The 12,505-nt window shown below is 43.2% G+C and overlaps 1 protein-coding gene across 5 annotated transcripts in view; it reads right to left on the bottom strand.

The window, feature by feature from the left end:
- Window positions 1–12,505, bottom strand: part of ENAH (ENAH actin regulator) — a 432,953-nt gene that overhangs the window by 289,805 nt on the left and 130,643 nt on the right. For all 5 annotated transcript variants that reach the window (XM_029593080.1, XM_029593081.1, XM_029593085.1 and 2 more), the window contains exon 3: window positions 4,724–4,901. In XM_029593080.1, coding sequence (XP_029448940.1) covers window positions 4,724–4,901 — 178 coding nt within the window. The remainder of the gene's footprint in view (window positions 1–4,723; window positions 4,902–12,505) is intronic.

The following is a 12,505-nucleotide window of genomic DNA, read 5'->3' as shown; positions in this document are numbered from 1 at the left end:
GTGCTTGACTGAATCAGGATCAGATTGACTGTATATAGCACCATCCCCGATGGTCACTTGCGGATGTCGACCACCTGGCAGCACCTGATAAGACACCCAGTACCCGAAGGCATCGATGGACCAGTGATACCAAGGATGCCAGGAGCACCTGCAGACAGAGGCTTTGTAGCCCTAACACAGAACATCGATGCCCAAAGGAATCAATGACAGAGGCCATCGAGCTTGCTGCATTGAAGCCTTCGGGCAAATGAGCAGAGAGGGACTGTTGATGCTGCAGGCTCTCATCATCGGCTATGGCTGACGATAGCCCTGCCAGGGCAAGAAACCAGGTGGGGCCTTCGATGCCCCCTGCAGCCCCTGAGATCATCAGCATCCATGGTGCCCATAGCTGTAGCCCTTGATGGGACAGCATGGTGATTTTCAGAGCCCGTCAGAACACCACCAAGGAGCCCTGAGGGCAACAGACTGCTGCACCTGGATGCCCCGGTGACCAGGATGCCCTGAACAGACAGACCCTGGCGCTCTCTCTGTCCAAGGCAGAAACCCCTGTCATCCAAGGGCTTCAGTGGCACTCAAGGATCCTCAAGAGTCCTGGCGGACAATGCCTCAAGGATGACGGGCACCCAGGGGCGATCTCAGTGCTTTGATGGTGTTCGATGTAGTCAAGAGCAACAATGAAAGGCACTGGTGCCCAACATGCCCAATGACCTCGCACCTCGATGGCATTGAATGTGCCGATGGTATCGGGGCAGCTCCACATCGCAACAGCACTGGGCCATGCCTTGTAATGGCACCGCAGCCACTCACCATGAAAGCCTTGAGGGATGCTGCAGCATTGAGGCCACGCACCTCAACTGCAATGAGGGCTGCCATGGTATCGAGGCACATATTCCAACAGCATCGAGGGTGGCCATGCATGCACCTGGATGGAATTGAGGGCACTGATGGCACCGCTGTCAGCAAGGTATCAATGGCAGCAAGGCCGCAGACATCAATGTCGGCCCAACGGTATCGAGGGGAACCATGGCCTCCATGGCAGACCTGGTCCCCAATGCCAGCCGCTACTCTGCCACAGATGCCTATGAGCACAGAAGGCCCTTATGGTACCGAGGGTGGTCCTGCACCTCAATGACCTAGAGGGTGTCCCGGCACATCGTCAACATCAAGGGTGCTCAATGGCAAACCTGGTCCCTGACGCAGTCCTGACATTGGTGCATCAGATCAATGATCATCAATGTGCAACTGTTACTAGGCATAGCACCAAAGGTGCAGCAGCAAGCTGCTAGACCAGGCTTCTGCTTACCCTCTCTCCCAGGGAGACTGCACAGCCATCACCAGCAAGCAGGAAGGGAGCTACATCATCCAAGACTCCTGCCTGTGAAGACTAATTCCTTTGAGTGTGGGGAAGATGAACACTCTCCCACACAGGAATGGAGTTGGTCCTCTTGTCTCTTCACTGTCTTTCCTATTTCGATGCCGATCGATCAGTGAAACATGGAACTCCTGCCCAGGTAGAACTCAGAAGAGTCCCCAGGCTCAGCAACCTACACAGATCACCCACACAGACTGCACCTCAGTCCTGCCAGCACTGGACAAAAGGTACAAAAACAGAGCAAGGAGAGGAAAAAAAATAAACTGCAAGTACAGTATAATTTTTGTTTTTAAAAGGAAGAAACAGAATCTGCGAGGCTGCACGGTGACTAAGGCCCGCCATGTGGCTGGCAGGCAGAGGAGACAGGAAAAAAGAGAAAACAGCTACAGCTCTAGAAAAAAAAAAATCGCTTACCAAGACAGTAGAGGAAGAGAGCAAAGCTGAATACCGTGAGCACATGGCTCCCGTGATCACACAGCTCTGTGGAAAAGAGACAGAGGGACTCTGCCTAGGGGACAGGGTATGACTTTAGCTGCACAGGCTCAGTAGGGCATGATGAAAGCTCTAGATTCTTTGATATCAAAGTTCTGTGCTGCGCTCCATCTGATGTCATCACCCATGTGTGAGGACTAATGTTCTTGGTCCCCAGAGAAAACAGTATCTATATGTTCTTTGAATCTCACCATTATTTCTATTTTTACTACAGACTGTGCTGGTCTCCATATTTCAGCCCAGTCTCCCACAAATACTCAATTCCTCATTACACTTATTGGAATAACTTCAAACACACACCATAATACACAGCTGCTAGTCTCCTAAAGAATTAAATGAAACAAATAGCCTTTTCAATCTTCTTAGGATTTCTTGGATTCAAACCAGCAATTAATGGGAAAATAAGATTCTCATCTACAAATATTTATGAATTCCATATATAAAACTACCGCTCCAGCAATCATAACAAATATAGAACAAAACAAATTTAAAAAACTAATTATGTAACATTAAACATAAAACAGAATATCCATAGTCTCAATTCACATCACTAAATGCAACTTTACACCACCAAAAGCTAAGGTAATCCTTCAGTACATCTGATATCTTTAGGAAGTGTATTCCAAAGAGATAGACCCAGGTAATTTGAAAAGTTTTGTATATAATGTATTTGCATGCCAAAACCCCATATTTGTGTTTTAATTTGATTGGCACATTATCCATCTGCCAAACATTCTTTATATAGAATATTCACAATTAGTGATGCTAAGTCATTTAATACAAGAATTTATAAGTCACTGTGCAAAAAATTACAAAAAGGGGAGTGCAATTTACCCTTTAACATATTATACAAAAAATTTTTACCCAAGCAATCATGTCCTAGAAGTGTGTGCATTAAGAACAGAGGCCAATATTCAAGCTGTCACTTAAAAGTGAAATAGGAGAGATCATTGTGAGTACCTAAAAACCTGCATACATCCTGCCAAATCATGCGTTCTAATACATGGAAACAAGGTGGGATGTGAGAGCAAAGGGAGTGTTAGCAGTGTGCCTCAGATCTGTCCTTGGACTGGTTCTTTTCAACATTTTAATGAGCAACATAATGGAAGGATTATCGGGAAAGGTTTGTCTTTTTTGCCAATGGATTCCAAAATCTGTAACAGGGTGGACAGCCAGGAATGTGTGAAAAACAGGAGGCGACATCTAGTAAAGCTAGCTCCAGGAATAGTCTAGGGTCTGGCAGGTAAGATTTAATGCTAAAAAATGCAGAGTAATGCATTAAGGATGCAAAATCCTAAGGGAGATGTACAGTATTGGAGATTAAATTCTAAGCACAAAGGAAAAGCAGGATCTAGGGGTGATTGTATCTGATTTCCTTGAGGTAGCCAAACAGCTGGATAAAGTGACGGCAAAAGCCATAAAGATGCTTGGCTAGCATAGGGAGAGGAATGGTCAGCAGAAAAAGGAAGGTGATATTACCTCTGTATAGATCCTTGGGGAGACCTCATTTGGAAAAGTGTACAATTTTGGAGATTACCTCTTCAAAAGGACAAACAGGATGGAGTCAGACCAAAGGGTGGCTACTAAAATGGTCAGTAGACTTCATTCTAACATATGGGTATAGACAAAGATCTAAATATGTACACTCTGGAGGAACACAATGGTGCCCCCCAGAATCTACTGTATAAAATAAGCTTTACAGGATATGTTGCACAAGTAGGGGAAAAAAAATCGGACAAACAGCAACACATGGAGCGTCCACAATTGAACCAGACAAAAAAAAATAGGAGGAACAAAATATAAGCATATTTCCTGCACAATTTTATTCCTAGGTCACATGATGTTCTCCAAAAATCCTGACAGTCTGGGATCTACATATTTAGTAAAATCTTTGTCCTTTGTCCCCTGCTCCAAATGATTTATACAAAATAAAAATCAAATATAGTAAAATATTTTAAAACATACCAATATATGTAATTATAGTAGTTTTTGTGTGTTTAGTTAGGAATACTGTATATCTTGGGCTTCTTTGGTTATAGAAGCCTATGTGTGAGGACTACCATCCTGCTTGTCCTAGAAGGAGTGGTGCTATTTTTTTTTTTTTAAACACACATTCAGTGCTTGGGCTGTAGGAAAACTGCTGGGAAGAAGCAAGTGTGCTGGGGTTGTGATTTTTTTTTTTTTTTTTTTACAATTTTTACATAAAAATAAAATAAAAGCTTTATTAAATTGAATCAGTTGGAAAAAGTGACCTAGAAGTAGTTTGTACTCTGAACACACTTATAAAACCTATTTTTATCATTCCACCCTCCCCCCCCCCCCCCAAAAAAAAACAATTACTTGAAAAATACTTACAATTTAAATACTCCTAGAATCAGAAGCTCTATATATCATGAATATCATTAGGATGATTTAGCAGGCTAAACATTGAAATTAAAAAAAAAAAAAAAAAACCACTGCTGCCAAGGTTACAAAATAAATTGGAAATATAGCCATAAAGATACAAGGGTTATACATAAATTTGTGCACACAGTGTAGGTCATGCCATTTAGCCCATGCAGATTTGAAGACTCAATTACTATGCTTTATTATTTGCATATATAAAAGGATCTGGCACTCTGGTGCTAGTAAGGGTCAGGCCACTCTTACTATTTGTTTTGTATACTTGAGAAAAAGTGTAAACAACCAACCAGAAGCATTTTCAGCAATAGACAATGTTGCATTGCAATATCCTTCTCTACAAAGTAAGCATTCTCCTTTCCATGCCCAATTGAATAAACTCTCAGTACTTAATATTGTATTTCCATCTTCAGAATACATAGTGGACTAAGCAAGCTGGTTAACAGATGCAGATCTTACCGGATTCCTGTGAATTTAATACTTCTAAGGCATGCATCATGGCACTTGCGAAGACATTGGCATCCTCTTTGCTACCAAAGTTGAGACCATACACTTGTCTAGCATCGCGCCACTGATGAAAAGTCTGTGTTGCTTGATTGTATTTCAACCCTTTAGGAATGGCACAATTTATCACCACCTGTAAATAAGGAAAACCTATAGTAAAAGAATGAAGACTGATGCAGAGTAAAGTGTGCTCCTGTTGTGGAAGCTGCATAAGGATATATTTTGTAGGGGTATGCATTAGTTTTGAACTTAAATGTAAAACGCTTTTTTTTTTTAACTTAAAAAAGTGATGAGGCGAAAACGATCGGATTTCCAACTTATTCAACATAGCTATGTTGAATACGTTGGAAATCGCGATTGTTGATCCAAAATAAAAATTTAGATCCCTCACCTTCCTTAATCCCCCCCCAAAGACTTACCACAACTCCCTGGTGGTCCAGCGAGGAGTCAGGACGCCATTTCTGCCATTTCTGAACTCCTTTGCGAGGAGCACGTGACGCGGCGTCACGTGATTCCCCGCGGGTTCGCTCCGGGACCCTCGTTCGACCCAAAAGGAACTTTTGGCCAGCTTGGGGGGTGTCAGGAGGCCCCCCCAAGCTGGCCAAAAGTTCCTTTTGGGTCGAACGAGGGTCCCGGAGCGAACCCGCGGGGAATCACGTGACGCCGCGTCACTCCGACGTGACGCCAACGTCACGTGCTCCTTGCAAAGGAGGTCAGAAATGGCGTCCTGACCCCGCTGGACCACCAGGGAGTTTTGGTAAGTCTTGGGGGGGGGGGGGGATTAAGGAGGGTGAGGGGTTTAATTTTTTATTTGCACATATGGACATAGACTCAACTTATGGAATTCTCCATATGTCCATATTGACCGCAAATGGGACCCCCTTTCGACTTATGGACTTATGAACATAAACCTTTGCTCTGCACATCCCTAATATTTTGAAACAGATTAAAATTTACTTTGGATTGTTCCAAAATAGGACATCTTACCTCAGAACTGATTTTATTTATGCTCAATCACTACTTTGAGATAATACACAATTAAGACAGCTTTTAGAATGTATACATAGCACATGGGTCTTTTTCTCTCAGCAATGTGAAAATTATTCTGAATTTCCTCAACATACATATATAGAAACATAGAAATGATGGCAGAAGACCAAAAGGCCCATCCAGTCTGCCCAGCAAGCTTTCACAGTTATTTTTTCATAACTATCAGTTACTCTGACCGCTGAGGTCAGGGCCCTTATTGGTAACTTTTTGGTTCTAATTTCCTTCCACCCCTGCCATTGATGTAGAGAGCAGTGCTGGAGCTGCATAAAAGTGAAGTATCAAGCCTAATTGATTAGGGGTAATAACCGATGCGATAAGCAAGCTACTCCCATGCTTATTTGTTTACCCAGCCTGTGCAATTTATTCCTTGTCAGTTGTCTTAATTTACATCCTCTTTTCTTCATCCCCCCTACCGTTGAAGCAGTGACCAGCGCTATATATGTGTTCAAAGTGAAGTATCAGGCTTAATTGGTTTGGGGTAGTAACCGCCGCAACAAGCAAGCTACTCCCACACTTATTTGTGAATGCAAATTCTTTGTCCCACATTTCCTCTTGCCATTGAAGCATAGAGCAATGTTGGAGTCGCATTAACCATGTGTATGTTTATTGAATAAGGGTATTAATCACCAGGTAGTAGCCATCATTCCCGCATGCCATCCCCATGCCTCTTCTCTTCATTCACATCCTCAAGACTTTATGGATCCACAGTGTTTATCCCACGCCCCTTTGAAATCCTTCACAGTTTTAGTCTTCACCACTTCCTCTGGAAGGGCATTCCAGGCATCCACCACCATCTCCATGAAGAAATACTTCCTGACATTGGTTCTGAGTCTTCCTCCCTGGAGTTTTAAATCGTGACCTCTGGTTGCGCTGATTTTTTTTGCAACGGAAAAGGTTTGTCATTGATCTTGGATCATTAAAACCTGTCAAGTATCTGAAGGTCTGTATCATATCACCCCTGCTCCTCCTTTCCTCCAGGGTATACATATTTAGATTCTTCAATCTCTCCTCATAAGGCATTTGATGAAGACCATACACCTTTTTGGTTGCCCTTCTCTGTCCCTTCGGAGATACGGTCTCCAGAACTGAGCACAGTACTCCAGGTGAGGCCTCACCAAGGACCTGTACATGGGGATAATCACTTCCCTTTTCTTACTCGATATTCCTCTGTCTATGCAGCCCAGCATTCTTCTGGCTTTAGCTATCTTGTCACATTGTTTCGCCGACTTCAGATCGTTAGACACTATCACCCCAAGGTCTCTCTCCTGCTCTGTGCACATCAGCCCTTCACCCCCCATTGAATACATTTCTTTCGTATTTCCACACCCCATATGCATGACTCTGCACTTCTTGGCATTGAATCTCAGCTGCCATATCTTCGACCAGTCTTCCAGCTTCCTTAAATCCAGTCTCATTCTCTCCACTCTTTCTGGCGTTTCCACTCTGTTGCAGATCTTAGTATCATCTGCAAATAGACAAACCTTACCTTCTATCCTGTCCGTGATGTCGCTCACGAAGATACTGAACAGGACCGGTCCCAATACCGATCCTTGCAGCACTCCACTCATCACTGCTCGCTCTTCAGAGTAAGTTCCATTTACTATCACACATTATCTTCTGTCCTTCAACTAGTTTGCTATCCAGGCCACCACCCTGGCATTCACTCCCAAGCTTCTCGTTTTATTCACTAGCCTCCTGTGCAGTACCGTATCAAAAGCTTTGCTAAAATCCAAGTAGATGACATCGAGCGCTCTTCCTCAATACAATTCCTTAGTCACACAATCAAAAAAGTCTATCAGATTCAAATAATTCATGAACTGCCTATAGCATATGCATTCTTTCAATAAGCAAAGTGTTTCTAGATTTGGAATGAACACCAAAGAAAGTGTCTGGCTACCTTCAAAAACATAGTAGCCCTACCTTTGCTATGGTATAACAAGCCATGGTTATGTGCTGTCATTTAAGAATGGGTGAGCTTTAGTACGTTCACTTTAGTCATTTTTAACAATCTTATGATCAAATACCTGTTTCATAAATCTTCATTTCAATCCTTCTTCCAACCTCTGCTCTTTTTTACTCTGAGTGACAGTTAATCCTATAAAAGCAAGTTTGCTTCCGTAAACGGTGTTTCCGTAGATAGCAGGATGAATTAGCCATGCTGTCATGGGATCTGTCAATCAGGTCCTGGAGGCGGAGCTTGTTAAGCAGAGGTTTAGCTTTTTAGTCTGCGGCTGTGCGTGTGTTCCCGCGCAGGAAAGTAACAGATTCTCCTCAGTCTGTGATAAAGCTGTAGTTGATTCGAAGAGAATGTGACTGCCAGGGAGAAGGGTGGGTCAACATGGCTAATTCATCCTATCTACGGAAACACCATTTACGGTAAGCAAACTTGCTTTTTTCCCGTTGATAGCAGGGCTGAATTAGCCATGCTGTCATGGGAGTCCCAAGCTCCCGATCACGTTATTTGTGATATGTCTGGTTGAACGTGATCTTGAGTATTGTGGTAGTCACCGTGGACAGGAGGATAAAGAGTGCAGGATTGCTTGCCCTATCTTCGCATCCGTGGTTGCTTGTTGATCAAGGCAGTAGTGTGATGTGAAGGTATGGAGTGATGACCATGTAGCTGCCTTACAAATGTCTATGGGTTGTACATTTCGAAGGTGTGCCCATGAAGTCGCCATTGCTCTGACTGTGAGCTTTGGGAATAGAAGATAGATGTAATTTCTGCTTGCCGTAACAAAATTGTATGCATTGTACTATCCAACTAGAGATGGTACGTTTGGTTACTGGAAGTCCAGGTGCTTTCGGATCGACCGATATAAATAGTTGAGAAGCTCGGGATTCAGATTTTGTTCTCTCTTTGTAGTAAGCTAACGCTCTTTTACAATCCAGCATATGGAGTAACTTTTCCCTATCATTGGAATGAGGTTTAGGAAAAAAGATTGGTAGTTCTATGCTTTGAGATGGAACTGTGAAACTACTTTTGGCAAGAAGGAAGGGTGAGTTCTGAGAACCACTTTTTGATGAAAAAACTGCAAGTATGGAGAATAATGGACTAGTGCTTGTAATTCGCTGACTCTTCTTGCAGAGGTTACTGCTATTAAAAACACTACTTTCCAAGTAAGGTATTTTATATGTGCTGATTCCATAGGTTCGAAGGGGAAAAGCATGAGTTGTTCCAGGACTACGATGATATTCCATGGAACTGGAGGTTTTGAAACTGGAGGTCGAAGATGAGTTAGACCTCTGATGAAACGAGATAGTAAAGGATGATTGGATATTGGTGTATCATTTAATGGTCTATGATATGCGCATATAGCACTGAGATGAACTCTGATGGAAGATGTAGCTAGTCCAGTTTCATATAGTGTATGAAGGTAATCCATGAGTTTTTCTGGTGGACAGTCCATTGGTGATACATTATTGGATATGCACCAGGTAGAGTATCATTTCCATTTGTAACTGTAGTTCTTTCTTGTTGAAAGTTTCCTGGATTCTAAAAATGGATTGTGTAGAAGTAGAAACTCCTTGTTCTGTTAAAAGGAGCCGTTCAACCTCCAAGCTGTCAAATGGAGAGATGCGTGCAACGGATGTAGAAGCGTCCTTTGATCCTGTAGCAGCAGATCTGGACGGATCGGTAGATGTATTGGATCTTCCAGAGATAGTCTGAGAAGGAAGCTGTACCATGGTTGCCTCGGCCAGGCTGGGGCAATGAGTATTAGTTGAGCATTGTCTGCTATGCACTTCTGAATTGTTCTAGTTATCAGTGGTATGGGAGGAAAGGCGTACAGGAGACCTGTCAACCAAGGGATGAGAAAAGCATCTTGAGCTATCCTGAATCGGCTTGGTCTTATCCAGCAGAATTTGGGAACCTGAGCATTGATCTCTGTTGCAAAAAGATCTACCAATGGTGTTCCCCATTGCATGAAGATATTTTGGGCTATTTCTGTATTGAGTGCCCATTCGTGAGGATGAAAAATCCGGCTTAATCTGTCCACTCTTGTGTTCACTACTCCCGGAAGGTAAGTCGCTTGCAAATGTATGCAATGTCGATGAGCATGTTCGAAGATGATCAATGTCTCTTTGCACAGGGACCATGAACCGTACCCTCCTTGTTTGTTGATGTAAAACATCGCTACTTGATTGTCCATGTAGATCATGACTCTGCGGCCTCTTAGGTAGTCTTGAAAAACTTGTAAGGCTTTCCGGATCGCTCTGAGTTGCAACAAATTTATCTGCAGGGTTTGCTCTGCTATTGTCCATAACCCTTGCATTTCGTATATCTTGTTTTGCACTCCCCACCCCTTGCAAGATGCGTCTGTGGTTAAGACTGCGTTGTGAGGGGGGAGGACTGAATAGTGCTCCCTTGGAGAGGGAGGAGTGTAACAGCCACCATTTTAAGTCCTTTTTCATCTCGGTTGTAAGCACTATTCTCTGTGTTAACGGTTGTGTGTGTTTCCACTGTCGTTTTAGTCCCCACTGCAGACGTCTCATGTGTAGTCTGGTATTGGGAACTGTAAAATTGGCTGCCGCCATGTGACCTAAGACTACTAGAACTCGTCTCACTGAGGGTCTTTGAGTGTTGTTCAAGAGATAAAGGAGCTGACGTAGTTGTAATATTCGTTCCGGTGGGAGGTATGCTCTGCTCCGAGTGGTATCCAGGCATGCTCCTATAAACTGCAGCTTCTGTGTTGGTTGCAGATGTGATTTCTGAAAATTGATCACTAGTCCTAATGCTTGTAAGCATTGTATTATTCTTTGGAGATGATCGATCAATATATCCCGAGTCGAGACTATTATTAGCCAGTCGTCCAGATATGGAAAGATTGTAATACCCTGTTGTCTGAGATGAGCCACCACCACTACCATGCATTTGGTGAACACCCTGGGAGCAGCCGATAAACCAAAGGGGAGAACTTTGGTGCTGATGTTTGTACCAAAAGCATAGGTAACGCCAAGAGGATGGATGCATTGGAATGTGCGTGTACGCATCCTTCAGGTCTGTGGAGCACATCTAGTCGTTGGGTTGAATTAGAGGGAGAACTGACTTTAAGGATACCATTTTGAATTTTTCTTTGGTTAGGAATTTGTTGAGTTCCCGAAGATCCAGGATGGGGTGGAGGCCCCCTGATTTATTGGGTATCAGGAAGTATGGGGAGTAAAATCCCAGGTTTTGATGTTTCCGGGATATTAGTTTGATGGCCTGTTGATTGTGTAGGCTTGAAATCTCCTCCGCTAGTTGAGGCTGAGATCTTTGAATGTTTAGTGTGGAGAGGTAGGGTAATGTTGGTTTTGTTGTAAATTGAAGTTGATAACCTTGACGTATTATCTCCAGAACCCATTGGTCTGAAGTAATCTGCTCCCACACTGGTAGTCATGACTGGATTCTTCCTGGTGGTGTCAATTTCTGTGGTGGTGGCTGTATGTCTAAAAAGACTGAGTTGTTTTAAGTGCAGTTGCCGATGGTTGAGTCTGCTGTCTTTGATTGCGAGATTTACCCCTACGTGGAAGAGGGGCTTGTTATTGTTGTGGCCGATAAGACGGGTATGGTTGTGGACGGAAAGATTGATAAGATCTATAAGGTCTGCGACTATAAGAAGATCTACGATTATACGGGTAGTAATGTCTGGAAGCAGAGTAAGTCGGTTGTGACTGTAAAGATTATACTGCTATGGCTTCGTCTTTTAGCTTTCCTACAGTTTCTTGAAACCTGTTACCAAATAGGTTATCTCCCGTACACAGCAGATTTGCTAGTTTGTCGTGCAAATCCTCTCTTAAAGAACTGAAGCGTAACCATGCCGTTCAACGGGCTGCTATGGCTATCGCTGATGCTCTGGACGATGTTTCCAGACCTTCATATAGACTGACCTTAGTAGGTGTCTGGAGCACTCTTCCATATCATGTAGCGTTTGAGGTGTTTGATCCGCCGTAGAGGAGAGCATACCCTTCATCGCCTGTTTGCATTCATATAAATATTGTATCATATAAAATTGGTGATGCATAATTCTAGTGTTGAGCATTGCGTTTTGGTACACTTTCTGTCCGAATTCATCCAAATATCTATTGTCTTTGGTCGGTGGGTATGTAGAGTAAGTTTTTGATTTTTTTGAAGCATTGTATCGCAGATTCTACCACTATGGACGCATGAGGTAGTTGTGGCAGCGCATACAGTGGATCTTTCCTCATCCGAAATTTTATGTCTGTCTTCCTTGAGACCGCTAATAAAGGTTGAGGTGTTTCCCAGGATTTTTGGAGAACACTAACAAATCCTGTGGTGGTAGTGAAGTGGGTTTTCCTGGAACATCAAAAATTTTTAGAAGACCTAAAGTCTCTGATCTAGGATCCGATTCCTTTTGTACATCTAAATGCAATATGGAACCCATTTTCTCTAAGAATCATGGGTACGAGGGGTCTTCGGGCAGGGAATATGGTTCCTGTGGTTGCTCTTGCGGATCCGAAGGAAACCCTGTCAAGGATGATTGAGATATATGTGGGGGGATGTAGAATCTCCTTGTGTGCCATGCTTTGTACTTGGAGTTGGAGATCATTCTGGAACTGGCGATAGTGAAGGTTCTGGCGATGGTTCTCTTGAAAGTTGTGCCTGAGGGTCATCTGACGCCTTCGGTGGTTGATTTGTCATTTTGTAAGAGGATTCTAAAGTTTCATAGAACCCTGCTAGAGACTGTGACA

The sequence above is a fragment of the Rhinatrema bivittatum genome, chromosome 3 (assembly GCF_901001135.1).
Source record: "Rhinatrema bivittatum chromosome 3, aRhiBiv1.1, whole genome shotgun sequence".
NCBI classification, from domain to species: domain Eukaryota; kingdom Metazoa; phylum Chordata; class Amphibia; order Gymnophiona; family Rhinatrematidae; genus Rhinatrema; species Rhinatrema bivittatum.
Note: the sequence above shows the minus strand (reverse complement) of the source record. Positions and strands in the feature narration are given on the sequence as shown.